Genomic DNA, 17564 nt, shown 5'->3' on the forward strand with positions numbered 1-17564 from the left:
ATTTTGAAATAAATAAAACCAGGTAATTTTTTGAGTTTATTATTTAATTTTAACCTTATAAAAATAAGAACTTTAACTACTTATTTACACATTAAATACCAAAGTAACCTTTTGAGCAACACTTACACCGACTGACCCGCTAATTTTCCCCACCAATATGAGCTCAAGATTATCTAGATATAATTTAGTCAGTACTGGTATCTATTTCAGGATGAGATACCTACTTCTCTACATAAAAGAAAATATTGTATTTGAGAATAACTTTTTATATCATCTCTAAGTAATTAAAAGCTAGCGCACTGATGTAGATCATTATTTTATAGTACACTATATATATTTAAAAAATAATACGAATTATTGAAACTGGGAGGATTTCATATTTTCGAATACAAGAATAATAAAATAATATTAATTATTTCTTCTTTTATTCATTGGTCGTGAAAATGTAATGCCACCACGATATTAAATTTTTTTGGAAATCGCTAGAATTAGATACTCTTTGCGATCTTTGATAATCTTTCCGAATTCAATTTATTTGAAAATAAAGTCGATGATTTTTGTGAACGAAAGAGTTGTGTCGTACAGCTTAAATCATCCATGCGTTAATAACAATTTTAAAATCATAGATTTACAATATGCATAAATGAAATAGTTCTTAATCATTGCGCTATCTTATCTAACCTACTGAGCTTTAGCCGTCCTTTTACGCGGTGTCAATCTTACTTTGAATCCTTCGGCACGCTTTAGGATAATATCGGCTTGTAATTGGAAATCGGATTCCTTAAGGTCGGAGTGAACTCGGAAATTCCTCAAGATGGTGGATAAGATAATCTTCAGCTTCAGCATAGCATATTTACGACCTGAGAACGAAACAAATTGTCAGTACAAATGTCTTTTGAATTTATGGGTGCATTTTAAGATTTTTTTTGGTTTTGGAACATATAAAGAACCTGAATCAACTGCTTTGTTTTCTTAAATAATTCGATATGCATGCTAGTCAATAAACTGTGTAAAAGTTTAACAAGATATGACCGGTGTGACAAATAGAACAAAATCTTTGCAAAATTTGTGACTCTTTATATTTTCACCTATTTTCTTGCACACTACGAAACAACACACTCGTCACGCAATATTACTATGATTCTAACGTCCTTGATAAGAATGAAATTTCTTCCAATAACTGGAAATATTCTGAAATTATAAGAATGTTAGCAAGGCACTCACCTACGCAACTCCTGGGCCCAGCAGAGAAGGGGACAAATGCGTAGTAATGGCGGTTAGCAGAACGCTCTGGCAGGAAGTTGTCGGGGTCAAACTTGTCAGGATTGGGGTAGATGTCTGGCCGACGGTGGAGTTTTATCGTCGCAATGATAACGGTAGTACCAGCTGGCACTTTCTTACCACTGGATGCTGTAAGAAAGGACTTTATTGTAATTTTAGATGGATTTTGTTTTGTACCTAAAACTTGATTGAATTTAGCGGCACATGAGTAATATCTAATTTGGAAGTTTTTTCCTTTTATTTAGTGCCTCATAAAAAGTTAATGAAGGCCAGTGCCTGTCCTTCCCTTAATTTTATGACCAGGTCAATATACGGATTTGTAGGGTTAGTCATGAACGAAATCATAACGCTAATTTAATGTATGTACTTACGTAGAACGACATCTTGTTTGAGATGTCTAGCAATAATTGGCACTGGAGGGTACATTCTAAGCGTCTCCATCAAACACCTTTCAAGGTATTTCATCTCCAAAGTATCTTGGAACGTGGCTGGACGATCAGAGTCACCAAAAATCTGGTCCAATTCTTCTATTACTTTGTCCTGGATATCTTGGTGGATTCCCATCATTGAGAGGAAGAAACTACTGCCAGCTGCTGTTGTGTCATGACCCTAAAATAAAATATATATATAAATTTAAAGTTATCATCCTTCTTGTTTTAGTCAATATTGCTTTTAAGTTCTACGAAAGGAGCCCGGAGTCAAGTGAGTATCTTGACTCAATTATTACGTTAACGTAATAATTGAGTTTAGAGCTGAACTGTTTGGAGAATATAATTAACGACAATTTAAATATAATTACTTACTTCAAACATAATAGTGTCCACTTGTTCTTTGATTTCTTCGTCAGAAATAACAACACCGCTCTGAGAACTTTCAAGAAGAAGATCGAGGAAGGCTAAACGTTTCTTTTCTCCAACATCGTTGTCTTCAACATCTAAATCGTCTTTCAGGCCAGAAGATTGTCCAAAAGATAAGCCTTCTACGGACGTTGTTTTGGTTGTTGATTCACTGTTCTGAGGTACATCTTTGGTTTCACTTAGGACGGAAGGTTTTTTGCCAGATTTGAATTCTTCCTTCTTCCTCTTGATTACCTGAAATTAAAACATCGATGAAAACATTTTTTTACGAAATTTAATCAAATATATCAAGATACTTATAACATCATTAGCTATATTTCTGAGTGAAATTAGTACCTAATATACACTTCATTTAAATTCTATAAAATAGACTGCTACGAGGCGAATGGTCCTTACCTTTTTAGTCAATCCATGGATGATGTCAAGGAGTTGTGTCTGATTCTTAGCGTATTTAGTGAAATTGAATATCAGTTCAGGTCTCAGCCATATCTTGGTATGTCTTAAATGTAGAATATCGCACATCTTCATGACAGCCATCGCATATTCGAATCCACTTTGGTCTTGAGTCGACTTGCTGACGCCCATTGCGGTCTCTGTAATGTTTAATTGTTACATTAAAGGGTCCCCGGCGTAAAGAAAGACCTATTGACCTCCAATATTCAAAGCACTTGTGTAACCAGAATGATAATAGACCCTGAAGCCACGGATGGCGAACATTGGCCATTAGGAGTACGTGAAGCCGTGGGGGGTCGTTAAACACGATCTCACTCTTACTACGTAGTATCCAATGAATCAGAACTTGATACCTAAGTTATTTCAATGCTACCAGCTAATCTGTTCCAGGTAAATTATATAATTATACCATAGATATCACGGATATAATACGGATTGCAATTAAGCGCCTTATTTATTTTAACTTCCTCTGCATAATTCGAATAACAGCCGCTATTATATGCAATATACCTAGGTTAATAGTTGCATTACTTCTAAAATATAAAATGCTGATTGCACTGGTAAGCGTGTCATTATACCTACTTGTGATTATGACGTTATTAGTGTCAGTAAAGTAACAAATAAGCTTATTTGCCTTACATACTTAGTCTACAAGAAAACATAATTCCTGCTGACGTAGATGTAGTTAATCTGAATTGAATACCTATAATAATGTATAAGTTGGTCGAAAGTTAATTTTGAGTGGAATAATATTTAACCAATCCGGTATGAAAAATTAACATTCTTATTTTTTTTATTTAATGTCTCCACTTTAATTAAAACATAAAAGCAAATGTAAGGAGAAAAAAAATAAAGTATGAATGTTTCAACAGTTATAGGCATGTGAAAAATATTCGTAAGTTATCTTAAAAATATATTTACTAAGAAGTCTTTCAATTCAAGTCCACAATCCAATGATCTTGAGGCCACTACAACCAGCTACAAGTTGACTACGTGACAGTACTAACAAATTGCTCATTTTTGCCATTAATTTTGCATTAGCTCCTTGAAATTGGGCCGACAACGCTGAAATGACTTTTGAACCGTTTAAAGACCTGTTTTAGTAAAAAATATTTAAATATTATGTATATAACCTTGTTAGCCTAAATTATTGTTATAACTGTAGAAAACATCGACTTTGTCAGCATGTACACTAGAATTTTGAGAAAGAATGTATCTCTGTGCCAAAATTCATCTAAATCGTTTTAGCTATTATATTCAAAATTGAACGATAATAATTATTTATTTTTTCGCAAATTATTATTAACTTTATTTGTCTACTCGTATATATGACGATGAAAAATAACGAGTATGTGTGCATAGTTGCAGTTAGTTTCCAACGACTACTCTGAATGCATAAACTTGCCTATTAATTTATGTCCATGGCCGTATAGCCGCTACTTCCGAGAGTTTAGTCTTAACAATATAATGAAAACTTTACAATTATTCTTTGTGAAATATAACTACAGAATTGATCACGAACGAACATTAAAGTTAGATTTTGAAAAGGAGATTTTTTATCAATTCAATTATTGCTATTTTTTAGTAGATAAAATCTTTTAATACATAAGTAGCATATTTATAAATGAATTATCCGTTTTGTAGTCTTTAGGGCTAAACTTTTTCATATTCTAGACGTGATGACTGTTTTTATTCTTCAGTCATGAATGAAGAGCTAAACAGAATTTTATTGCATTGTTTCCATAAACCGATATAATCAATCGACAAATACAATAGACATTTGCGATCTCAAAGACGAATGAAGTTTGAATTAAACATTTTGAAATTGTAGTAACCTTATTACCTACATATAGGTATGTAACTACATAATTTCAACAAAACCCAACAAAATCCTGCTTGTTTCTTAGCTTTCTATTTTTTAATCACGCAATGGATTTTAATAAGTATAGAGAATTCATTATTTTCGAAGGTTTCGGTATACATACATACATGTCAACTATTCTTCAAAAGACATCGTGCGAAGCCGGATCGGGTCGCTAGTAAGTTTCAAAGTAGACAATTTACGTCCTTGTCTGCTAGATCAAACCCGTAAACAAATTTTGTAATTTTATAGATACACGTATGAAATTACTACAGATAACGGGTAATGATGCCAATAAGTGCAATATTTCTGGTGTAGGCAATTCAAACGATTAAGACCACATAATTAAGGTTGATCCAGATTGATATTGTTAATTTTATTTATAAATTCTAATAACCTCTGTACAAGTTTTAGAAAACATTGCGTTAATTCAATAAATACAAAGCCTCTATAATATATTTAATGTCTCTCTATAAAGAGCTTTTGAAACTTTATACGTGGCAAACTAAATTATTAATTACGAACCCTTTATATTAGCAAAACAAAGGGATATGATCACGTATGAACGCTGAACATTGTACAGTTTAGTTAGCTTCATATTTAAATAACCAGGGTCACTAACAAGGTTAAGGTTTATTCAGATAAAACAATAAAGATATTTTCTTACAATCTTTATTTTTTACGGTTTCGTCATATTTTTTGTAAGTTTATTCGGGGTTTTGGTAAAAGTTTTCCAAATGTCATGACTTGGATTTCGTGTGACTTAGATTTCGTGTAAATATTTGGCAGTTTGAACGGTCGGCTGCCACCCAACCCGCCTTGGAATTTTTGTCATGTCAATGTGAATTGACCCTTATTTGCTAGGTTATTTCTTTTTTCTACTTTGACCGATGTTTGATATTTTTTGGAATTCATACTCAATATCTCACATTTAGAACCTACCTTTCACTGAATTAATCAGTTAACACTATGTTCATGAGTTTCTGTGCAAATCAAAGATTTTCCGCTCTACGTCCTCGCCTACATTGGTTATAAAAGGTAAACAACTAATGACTCTTTAGGATAATAACACACATTACACCAATCACAGTATAAATTCATTTTACATTTACCAGTCTAATCAATATTTCTGTGACTTTAAGTCTTTGAAGAATAACTCAACATGTTGGTTTATTTATATTATAGCTTAAGATTGACACTGATCTTTAATTTTATCACGTATGGTCTGGCTAATTTTAATATTTTGATTATTAATAATTTATTTCGAAATAATCGAGAGGATCCTAATAAAATCAAAAATATTGTTTTAAACTATACGGCATAAAACCCTACACACGGTTAGCTAAAAATTTCCGATTTCGCCTTTTTTGATGAGGAAATAATCAAACACTGTTTCTTATTTTATACTTGTAATATTAAGGCATGGCTGGATTACTTACCCAATAATATCTCGACGGTACATTCGCTCATGTAATCATGGCAGTCGAACACACCGGCTTCCTTCTTCATCTTGTCCACAACAGCCCTCGAGTTAGCGTTGAACAGATCAATGAAACTCTTCAGGACGTTCAAATGGAAAGTAGGAGCGATCAGTTTGCGATGAGAACGCCATTTTTGACCTGTTTAGAAATGGTAAGGCTGATTAATATTTATTGATTAAAGTTAAGGAAATATTTTCCGAGACGCTTCAGTTTTTGTGGACTAGTAACAAAAATAGGATTTGCAGCAGCTGTTTTTATTGCGCAAAAATATGAAGAAAAAAATACCTGTACTGATGAGGAGGCCGTTTCCAAGCCAAGGTTTAAAGAACCGGTACTCATCGGCCTTGTCTATGTGGACATGGCTGCTTAGAATCAGCTCCACGTCCCGAGGGTCGTACAGGAACACCAGGAGACGAGGGCCAATCCAGACTTTCACAACCGCCTCTTTGTCGTACGGCTCACTCCTTTGAATCAACTTCCTGAAGATATCTGTTGAAAGAACGGAATGATAATTACAAAAGTAGAGATCAATTGCTCATTCAGAAGTTTTATTAAGTTTAGTAATTACTTAATGTTAACAATGATAATCATGCTATTTACTGTGTACAGCTACTGAAGAATGGACTTATTTTAATACAAACGATTCAGAGTCAAAATACCATCGTTGTATCGTAATAATTATTCCATTTATCACACCTACAAATGTTCCAATGGACAAGGAGGAGCACGTGCTACGATCATTATAAAATAATTCTCATTCTCCGTTCGCCACTCTATTCTCACAAATACATTAGTATGAAACAGTGAAACTCACCAGCAGAACCGCCAGTAAACTCTAACGCGTTTCCTAACAGCGGCAATCCGGGGGGTCCGTCAAGTTTCTCTGCCAGCTCATACAAGTGACGCCGCGACATCCTCCAATAAGCATACCATAGCACCAAAGCCGGCACCAGGAGCATATAAAACAAACTGGTTGCGGCCCATGTCGTAGACTGCACTACGTTCTCCGTTGCGTAAGACATCTTAGAATATCTGCGGACAAAATGATCCTTCTTACTCCAACAACTAAGTGAACGATATAATAAACTTCGCGTTATGTGATTACACGTACGCAATCACCTTAATAATCACTGTGAATGAAGAAATGCTTACATCTAGATTCTAGTATTTCTAAACGGTTGCGAAACGTGTTAATAACCTTTGTAGCGGGTCAATTTTATTTGTGTTCGCAATTTTATGATATTCGTAAAAATTATTTTATGTACGAATTAATATGATATGCACGGAGTTTCTTCTTAAATATCACTTCATAATATAAAACATAATAAAACCATATTTGACGGCCTCTGTGGCGCAGCGGTAGTACGCTTGTCTGTGACACCGGAGGTCCCGGGTTCGAATCCCGGTCAGGGCATGATGAGAAAAGAACTTATTCTGATTGGGTCTTGGATGTTTATCTATATAACTATTCATTATAAAATATAGTATCGTTGAGTTAGTATCTCGTAACACAAGTTTCGAACTTACTTCGAGGCTAACTCAATCATTGTAATTTGTCCCGTATATATTTATTTATATATTTTATTTATTTATTTTAATTGAACTGGAAACAAATAGATGAAAATTGTATTAAAACCAGTAGGGTAATTTATAGAATAAATTATCAACTTTATAATTTATTGCAATTAAACAAAAAAAATACTAACCATACCTTCTTTATAGGAAAACAAATAAAAATATGCATCCATATCCATAATGAAATTAAAAAAATTATACTATAATAATATACTATAATGTAGCTTTAGGAGTAAAACTACTTATAGCAGAAAACTTTTTAACATTTTTAATAAATAAATAAGACATCATGCTCGTTCCACAAAGGACAAACACTTGATTCCTCCTTCTACCTCAATGATAAAGGAAGTAATAATAAACATTTGCTTTTAATTCATTAATAACAGTCACGTCTACACGAAACATTTCTGTCAAATCTGCGGTGTGTGAGTCACACGGATTATAAATCCACGTACATATTTACATATGAAGTCGCCCTTAGAAGAATAAATGTATGACTAGAATCACAAACGGATAAGCCGGAAAAATCTATCCAATTAGTATAGAACCTTTGACTGTTTCCTTTATTATCTTGCAAATATGTTCGCCAACCAAGTTAAATGTGTCCTACATAGATATATACAAGTAAGTACAAGTACTTACGTCAAGTAATTAAGCCAATATTGTAGTTTTATAACTTCTAACATGCCAAATGCAAACTAGTTTATATCAACAAGACATAGTCCACCTTTTTCTTATATATTTTACAATTATAATTGCAAAGGTCAATTTGACCTATGTAAATTCTTTATTATTATTTTATTTATCGTTAAGTTGTGGGCGGACGAACTGGGAGTATTATTTTATTTTTATTATATTGTTTAATAATTCTCATCTTTTTACTTGTTTTTTTATTTGTTTATCCAAGGTTCCTATAATCCACCATTATATGGTAATGCAATACACATACCCACCTTATATCTAACCGCCTCAGTCTTAGATATCTATCGGGTTCTTCCAGGGCGCACACGGAACCAACGCCGGGTGTATGATGAAGAATATCATAAAAGGTCCCCTAAGAATTCGAACATAACAAAGATACATGTTTTGAAATCTACTTGTTGTTAGACTAACAACCTAAAAACCAGGTCAAACCGCCCGCCTGCCTGCGCTTAAAATGATCGCGTGTTTCCTCGAGTAAAATAATACGAATACTTTGCGAATTCTCGCCAACGTAATGGATAGCTTAGTTTTGTTTTAGCAAGTAGGTACCTACTTACTCAAAAGTTTTTACTTTTTTTTTTAATCAATGCAACTCCCCTGCTCGGACCCATTACGACTTGTTTGGTTTTATTGTATGTTTTGTTTATTTATAAAAAAAACTCCCTAAAGAGAGCGCCCGCGTAAAACAAAAATCCCGATATTTTCCGTTCCCTTGAGAATTCCTGAAAATCCTCTAGTCTAGTCTAGTGGTTAGAATCTATCTGCATGTCAAATTTCAGCTCGATCGGTTCAGTAGTTTGGGCTGGGCGATGATAGATCATTTTTTGAATATATAAAGAGATTTGACGGTGTTTCGATACTATAGAAAGTTTTGTTTTGTTTATTTTTAACTTTTATTGATTGTGATTCACTTTTGTTATGCAATTTAACAATAAATTAAAATTTTACGTTTTTACTAGTCCCGTTTCTAATTTTCTTACATACATACATAAAATCACGCCTCTTTCCCGGAGGGGTAGACAGAGACTACCTCTTTCCACTTGCCACGATCTCTGCATACTTCCTTCGCTTCATCCACATTCATAACTCTCTTCATGCAAGCTCGGCGGTTTCGGGTACTTTTGACCTAACTAATTTTCTTATTGGAAACTATAGTTTTGTATTTTGTATGTAAGTAAAGTATGATATACTTAATTACATGTTAAATATTTAATTGTAAAAGTTGATCTATCTTATAATTTTGACTGACTGCTATTATAATTAGGAATTTATGTTAATTTCTACCATCAACAACCAGGAATGCTAACTTTTTATAGCGTTATTTTTTCTCGAAATCTGCGGTTTTATGTAAATTAATAAATTAATATACATTTATTCTAAATAAAAAAAAGAATACGTACACACAAGATTATAAACAAGAATTGTATCTTCAAAAACGAAAAAAGTTACCATTTTCCTTATACTTTGATTTTACCCGGTCGGCCATAAAATTGGTCTGCGATTTATTTTTCATATCTGTTGGGCAGTTTCAGCGATTAACGCCTATTATATACGAGTATAACTTCATTAATGTATTTTGCATCTTCCTTTCTATATCTTACTCTACGTTCGGGTCAACAAATATATTATATAATATCTATTTATAATAACTGGTACAAGATTAAGATTAATTTTATAAAGTTTCGTATTATGTGATGTCCTAGTTAAGACAGTTTTATGGGTAGTTACGTGTTGCAAAATTAAAAAAACGGAATAAATATTCGCTTATTTTACAAAAATAACTCACCATTTTTGGCTTATCAGTAATGCCATCGTGCGTTAATTATTACACTTTCAACTGCTTAATAATTTGTAAGATGTATTTATTTTGTGGCTGTAATTTTTTTATACCTGACCTAAAAACTCATTTGAATAAAAAGATCCCGATCGTAATGGAAAGAAATATTTCATGCTTATGGTACATAACTAAAATAACACTAATTGTGTATTGTAGTCAATAAAATTAAAAATATATTATTATGTTTTACTATTTTAGCATTAAATAGATTCCTAATTGAATCATTCGTCAAAAAATATTGTATTATATATCAACTAGTTAAATATTTTTTTTATAACTAAATTGGAAGATAAAAGATGCATTTACGGTTCACAATAAAAATAATATTTTCAGAATTTTCATCACCCCTACCTTTAGTTGGACTCTCCCTTCATCTATTTTTCAAACACCAATATCACAATTATTTTAACTAGAACGTCCTCAGTCCAAAAGGACTCGATGTCACGGATCGACTATTTGAATGACTCCCGCGCAACTATCTATATACAGGCAAACTACGTCACAGTCACGGCGACTCAATATCACACTTGACGCTTTTTCTCGAGCTGCGCTAAACTCAACTTTCTATCTTTTGCATTAAGATTCTAGAACTCACAATTTTATATCTATCAAGTCATTGTTTTATTGCTCTTTGAAAGTAATTAAATCTAGATATTACAAGTATAACCTGGAATTTCCCACATAAACACGGCATTGGAAGGTTTCTTCAATAATAATATTAAAAATGCAATATTTTCATTTACGAATGGAGTATACGATGCTTACAGCTTTTTCCAACTCCTTTTTTCACATTTTTGTTGTTTTTATCTTTATAGATCCAAGTTTCGTTAAAACACCCCAAAATAAATTTAAAATTTATCAACATGCTCCTTTTAAGGGCTCTTCAGCCTCTTATAAAGGGAAATAGCCTGTGGATAACTAACGTAACGAAATAGTTGTCATATTTCAGTATTTGTTTTTGACCTCAAAGTTCACATGCGAAAAGATGTGTTTACAAACCTGCCACTATACCCCACTACGCATAAAGACGAGACTTCATTCGGAATGCATTTAGGCGCATGTCTATTTTAAGCACTTTTATTTTAATAGTTAAAGCGCAGAAGCCCTTGTTTATACTTTAAGAAAATAGTAAAAGTCAATCATCAATCAAGTATTCTTAAAAAACAATAATTTATTAAACTACTCGTTAAGCAATTTTTCAGTATTTGTATATATATTACAATTCCTTCTAAATAGATCTATTGACCTTGGTCAAAGTGCGCGATGGTTTTTATGTTACACGGAAAAGTAAAGAAAGACTCTTTTCCGAATTTACATACAGCAAGCAGCGATGGATTTGAACCTGAATCTCTTGCGAGGAGTAGGTACTCTTTTTGAATCGGATACTTTTACCATCCTACTAGCAGCGGCCACTTAAGTCGAGCATAGTATTTGGAAATTATTTTGACTCAACAGCGAGTGATATCTCATCCTCTGCAAAAAGCGAGACCAGAAAAAAAAAGAATGAGAAATATACAACAAAATATTTTAATATGCATGCATACGCTTAAGCTTTTATTTGTTGACTAAGCATAAAGAAGATGCTTCGTTAGTCTATTTTAAATAATGTTACATTTATGTAAAATGGACGTCACATATATGCATTACATTATATTTAAAAGACCCGATTCTCCGGCTTTAAATTACCAAACCTGATATTCGGGTCCAACGTTCATGTTCCAACTTAGGCACACATGATACATTTTAGACGCATCAAATGTCAAGTCAATCTCCATCCTTATGGAGTACTTATTTGCTAACTCTGCCCTCTGGGTCTAGAGATTTGAATTTAATCATGTGAGTTCCTTCACTAGTCAAGAAGTGCACTAAGAGAGTATTTTCCGAAATTTCGGCAAGAAAAGAAATTGATGACATTTTTCATTTCACGCGGACGTCTTCTATAAATAAATGATCAGGCTATATCAAGTTTTTAAACGACAATGACGTAATTTGAATGTTTTCTGTATAAAATTAATGTTTAATTTATTTTATTTCTGATGAGAGTGACTATTGATATTGTCTCCAAAAAGTCTTGAGGATAGCTGAATTAGAGCTCTCAAAGCTGTTAATCTATTGATTGAGGAGAGTAAACACTTTACAATAATCATGAATACATAGTTATATAGTAATAATAAAGTTAATATTAAAAGAAATTTTGTAGCAAAACAAATAATATAAAATATATTTTCTTTAAAAATATTGCCCAATTTTAACGCACACTTACATTTAAAAACTGTCACGCGAAGTCTCATTGCGAAGAAACTCAATCATCAGTCAGTTAAATTACTGATTATATAAGTTGTGACTCAAATTATAATATAGCTTTACGTTCGTATAACTTTTTGTGATTTTAAAAATACGTTATAATAATAAATACGAAGTACCCCGAAAGCTTGGTTAACATGAATGTCTTGGGGTCACGTCCGGTCTCTTTGAAACCACAAATGATTTTAAGATATGAATTGTTTCATCGATCATTGTAACAGGTAAAAGTATAGATATATATGAAACCCAAAAAATATTTAAATATGGTTCGTGTAGTTTCTGGCACTTTAGAATCTACTACACTATCTACTACTACTCCATATCTTTTCCATGAATATCTGAAAAGGCGACTAAGGGATAGGCTTATTAACTTAGGATTCATCTTGTAGGCGATGGGCTAGCATCCTGTCACTATTTGAATCTCAATTCCATCATAAAGTCATACAGCTGAAACTGGCCTTTCAGTTTTGTCAAGACCGATGGCCCTGTCTACCCTGCAAGGGAAAAAGACGTGACTACATGTATGCATGTAACAGCTAGCTGGTAGTAGCTGGTAGCTGCTTTGTGTAAAAACTGACTTAACCTTGGGTTCCAGAGACGACGAAAGTGAAATGACCACCAGCAGGAAGTGGAACTCCAGCACCAGCTACAGTTTTGCTATACAAACGTACATACATACATACAAAAACTAAGAGAGTCACGTTTATGCCCCGTGAACGCCCCTATATACAGTTTTAAACATCAGAATAACTGGCCACGAGTATTAGAAGTGCCTCTTAAATTTTTCGCGTAGATTGAATTTATCAAAGATATTTTTGTGTAAACAAGTATTTAAATATAAACAAGTTCTATTTATTGCCAAATAAAAATCCGATACCTTGATACATACGATAAATTTATGAACTTTTTAAACTACTTTACGAAAATTCTTGGTTTGTTAGTACGAATAATTAAATCTATTTCCAGCATCAAACATGAAAGAATTTTCATGTTTATAAACATACAATATTTGAAAGTAATAAAGCTCTTTCCTATAACTCGAAAAGAGTGTGCTGTCCATACAATAGAACACTTTTTTTTGTATGGTATGAATTCAAAAGCATAACTAAAAGCAATCCTCCTCCTAGCCTAATCGGATGAAAAGTGATAAAGGCTTTAATACAAATATTACCTACAACAAATACTGAATATTACTGAATCAAGATCAAAACTTGTTTAACCAGAATTGTTGTAAATTTTCCAGCTGAGGCCAGTGCTTTTAGGGTTCTGGGAACAGAACAGAATCGTTTTTGCCGCCTATTGGTTATGAAGTACGGTTTGTCTGTCAGTCAGTCACAATCAAAAAGCACGGAATGAAACGCAGTAAATTTTTACTTTGTCACAACTAAATGATGTCTATGACCACAACTTTGAACTCAGAGCTGTGAACTTCGAAAGTGGTTGTGGTGAAATAACATGAATATTTATTTAAGTACACAAATATTTTTGTTATTATTGTTTAATAATAAGAAAACAAATTTTATAAACAAAAATAATATTATTTGTAAAAATAGAATTTATTAAGGGAAAAGCTAATAAACTTGGGATTTTTTTGCAGGTGATGGGCTAGCAACTTGCCACTATTTGAATTTCAATTCTATTATTTGTCCATACAGCTGAACGTGGCCGCCGCCGAACCCACCCCGCAAGTGTAATAGTATTTAAGTAGACCTGATTACATGTAAGTAAATCATGGAATGATGAGTTAAAATGGAGTTCAATAATACTTTTATGTTTCTTAAGTTTTCTTTTTTCTCTTGACTTTAATTCCGAATACATATCGACTATCAGGAAAAGCGACTTTTGTGTCTTTGATCATGAGCCTGGAATGGGTAAGTTAGTAGTGAGTATAAATTAGTGCCATACGAGTAGCTTAATACAGGTTGGAAATTTCAAGAAAAAAATGACCATTAAGAACGAGTTTGACCGCTTAATTATTTTTAGGATTGTATAAAAAGTTACTGTTCCATTTCGAGGTTTAAAAATAACTGATACTATCCTGTCTCTGACGTCAATAATTTTGGCCTTCGATGGCTTGAGGCTGTTATAGATAAACACATCAATATTGTGGAAATTTTACATAAGCTTCGATAATATGCTAAAATATTAGTGGTGATCAGTTGTTTTAATTAAAGACGAGTATAAAGATGCTGCGTAAAAGACTAACTCATCAATCAAACGACGCAAACCTCAAATGATAAGCCAAATTTGGCTGAACTTTTGAAATATTTTGCACTAGCTGCCTTAACAGGAACATATCGAGATTTTGAGTCTTGATTGGTGTTGATATGCTCTCTTACTTTTAATATATCAGGTTTTCTAAGTCCTTCGAATATACTAAGCATAGTGATATTTGTGTGTTAAAAATATCACTGTACTTTACATCTTTTAACTATATTATATGTAATGTTAATGACCCTTGTGACACGTGTACAGAACGCTGATATGATACTTTACATAAAAGTTATGGACTAGATTAATGAAATGTATTACTTTGTCGTCATCAGTATGGCTCTTTTTATATGAATTTATGACCTTATAGACAAGAATGTCTTACCTTTGTCTACTATTAAAATGATTACTTATTGTAAATGTAGTTTGACACGTAAAATGACAGTTATTTATATTTTTGATTAAGATAACTTCTAATAATCCCAAGTTTGATATCTTTTCATGCGCTATTTATCTACTGTGCCAATCTTCTTGAAATTTTGCGAATATACAGGGTGACATTTAAAATAACTGCATCCTTTTAAACATAGACCCATGCTTTGAGCTGTTTGAGCCTATTTTTATTTAAATTAAACGTCATCATTTTCACATTTAAAAAACCCTCAAAAACTACGTCACACGCTTTATTAAAGACCAATACTACAAAAAGGAATTAAAACTAAACATGTAAATAAATGTCTGAAAAATAAATTATTAATCTAGTATCAAGATCAAGTAAAGTACAGAGTTGTCGAGATCGCTCAGCTGAATGAGTTGTGTCGTTGACCTCTGAATCTTACGCGTCGCTTTTTCACCGGCCAGGGTGATATGACGTATCGTACGTACGAATCGTGGATTTTGATACTTTTTTTTTTCGTACTTACGAACATGATATGAACCGATATTTTTCTTTTAACGTTTTTAAATATCCTTAAGATGAGTACACTTAACAGTTAAATTTATGCAGTTGAATTAAAAGTCACCCTGTATATTTAATAAAGAGTATGGTATTGGACATAGGGTACTTTTCATCCAAGTTAAAAAATATTTTTTCCAGTGGGATTTACGAAAGAGCTGTATTCTTTTGTAAGTGGCGTTAAATAAGGTTACTCGGTGCTAAATTCGCGCAGGCGATACTGCGGGTAAAACTTAAAGATATTTTCAATTATGGATTAAAACTTGTACTTGGCGCCAAAAATCTATTTTTCTGTTTCTGGTTTCTCTTTGAATTAGCTTTGCTTAAAATGGTAAATAAGTAAAATGGAACTGCCATTTTTGACGTTAAATTAACATTTAGTGTACACAACCTACAGCGGAATACAAAACTATTTCAATATTTATTAGAAAACAATTGTCGTAAATTTATAATATTATGCAAAATTGTAAAGTTGCATTAAAATTATGAATACAAAAGACGGAAAAGTAAGACCGAGGTCACCAACATTTAGGCGAAGCCGGCCTGTCCCCAAAGTATTCGATTTTGAACAACATGAAAACGCGAATAAGATTATTCCAAGCGTTGAACTCCAAACAGTGCAAGAAGAAACGAAAACAGACATTGTTGAAGAAACCCAAGAGCCTTGCGAAGCTGTAGATACAACTGAGGCAGCCGATGCTTTCAAGTCCGAGTTTGAGAGATTCGTAGAAATTTCCAAATATTTTTCAAGTCCCCTACGTAAAAGTGCCTCATATATTTGTGAGAATCGCCTTGTATCCTATCCTAATCCACTAACAGTCAATTTCAAGCGCGGAGGAGTCACAACACATCACGTAAAATTCTCTAACCTTACTTTAGAACCAGTATATATCAAGCTTTACAAGTTGATACCAGATTTAGAACAAGTTAAATACATAAACCTGACTTTGTCTCGATGCAAAAGGATTCCACCCGGTTTGTCCTTCAATTTAGGATTTGTTTACGATGACGTTAATGAAAAGCCATCTTGCAATGCAAAAATGATCTTTGTGGCGTCCAGAAAAACTACTACACCATGTTATCAAATTTGCGAAATTGAACTTGAAATTGAAGCACAGAAAATAAGACTTGTTACTATTTAATTAGATACTAACATGTTCAATGTACTCGTATTATTCTAGAAATGAAGTAATTGTAAAAAGTTATAACTGAGCTTTGTTTGTATGACAACAATTTTAATAAAAATGAAATATAAAAAATCCTTTTATAGGTATTGCCTTATTTATGTACTAAGAAAATTGTTACTTCTTGGTCGTAACTCAGATTTAAGTCTGTTATTATAAATAACATAGTATCAATAAATTCACCGATTTAATATCATCTTCGTCGCTTCCCTTTAGCAAATAATAAACATAATTTCCCAAGTAAGGCTAACCGGTAGAGGTATGAAATCATACAATTTCATGGAATATTGTAGAAGGTAACAATATTATAACAAGGTAAGTAAGTAGTGTATCAAGCTGCTTTGTGGTGTGTGTTGGTAAAAATAATTCCACATTACATGCTATTGTTTATAATTTGACTAGAACGTATGTCGCTTTCATCCTCGTAGCAAAGAAAATGCTTCTTTTCCCGTGCAGATTTCAAAAGTCAGTCAAGAGAAAGGCTAATGAACTTCGGATTCTTCTCTAAGGTGTTGGGCTGTCACTATTGGAATCTCAATCCTATCATTGAGCCATATAGCTGAACGTGGTCTTTCAGTCTTTTCAAGACTGGTGGTTGTATTTACTCGTAAGGGATATATAGTGATTATATGTATGTATGGATTGTATGTAGAACGTGTGATGTCATCTGAAATCATTAGGCTTTAATTGAGCCTCTGCTATACGACAGTCTTTGTATTGAAATAGTACTTTAGTAGCCTACTAAACTTACGAGATTTAAACTTGATACCACCATACGCTCGTACATTATATTTAAGATTTAAATAAATAATTGACGCCATAAATTTTTTTTCAGCCATCTCACGTTTTTATTGAGTTATTTG

The 17564-nt window shown here is 32.7% G+C and overlaps 2 protein-coding genes across 2 annotated transcripts; one reads left to right on the plus strand and one right to left on the minus strand.

Moving 5' to 3' along the window:
• Window positions 1-40: 40 nt before the first annotated feature.
• On the minus strand, window positions 41-10520 carry LOC106131311 (cytochrome P450 4g15). The gene is made up of 9 exons (XM_013330374.2): window positions 10399-10520; window positions 6748-6965; window positions 6219-6422; window positions 5892-6071; window positions 2535-2731; window positions 2085-2372; window positions 1653-1890; window positions 1225-1410; window positions 41-860 (listed from the first exon to the last, which is right to left on the minus strand). Exons 2-9 carry the CDS (start codon window positions 6953-6955, stop codon window positions 682-684), a joined length of 1680 nt encoding a protein of 559 aa, XP_013185828.2. The 5' UTR covers window positions 6956-6965; window positions 10399-10520; the 3' UTR covers window positions 41-681.
• A 5482-nt stretch (window positions 10521-16002) lies between these two features.
• On the plus strand, window positions 16003-16659 carry LOC132901829 (uncharacterized). Its single transcript, XM_060944589.1, has one exon. The coding sequence runs from the start codon at window positions 16003-16005 to the stop codon at window positions 16657-16659; it is 657 nt and encodes a 218-aa protein (XP_060800572.1).
• The last annotated feature ends 905 nt before the right edge of the window (window positions 16660-17564 follow it).

This window comes from Amyelois transitella, chromosome 6 (genome assembly GCF_032362555.1).
Source record: "Amyelois transitella isolate CPQ chromosome 6, ilAmyTran1.1, whole genome shotgun sequence".
Lineage (NCBI taxonomy): Eukaryota > Metazoa > Arthropoda > Insecta > Lepidoptera > Pyralidae > Amyelois > Amyelois transitella.

What these genes read in the sequence shown, in the direction of transcription:
- LOC106131311 (XM_013330374.2), bottom strand. Translation starts at nt 6,955, where the DNA reads ATGTCTTACGCAACGGAGAACGTAGTGCAGTCTACGACATGGGCCGCA. An exon ending in TGGACACTATTATGTTTGAA is followed by an intron (nt 1,891 to 2,084) that starts GTAAGTAATTAT and finishes ATTTTATTTTAG; the next exon opens with GGTCATGACACAACAGCAGC. An exon ending in CAAACAAGATGTCGTTCTAC is followed by an intron (nt 1,411 to 1,652) that starts GTAAGTACATAC and finishes CCTTTCTTACAG; the next exon opens with CATCCAGTGGTAAGAAAGTG.
- LOC132901829 (XM_060944589.1), top strand. Translation starts at nt 16,003, where the DNA reads ATGAATACAAAAGACGGAAAAGTAAGACCGAGGTCACCAACATTTAGG.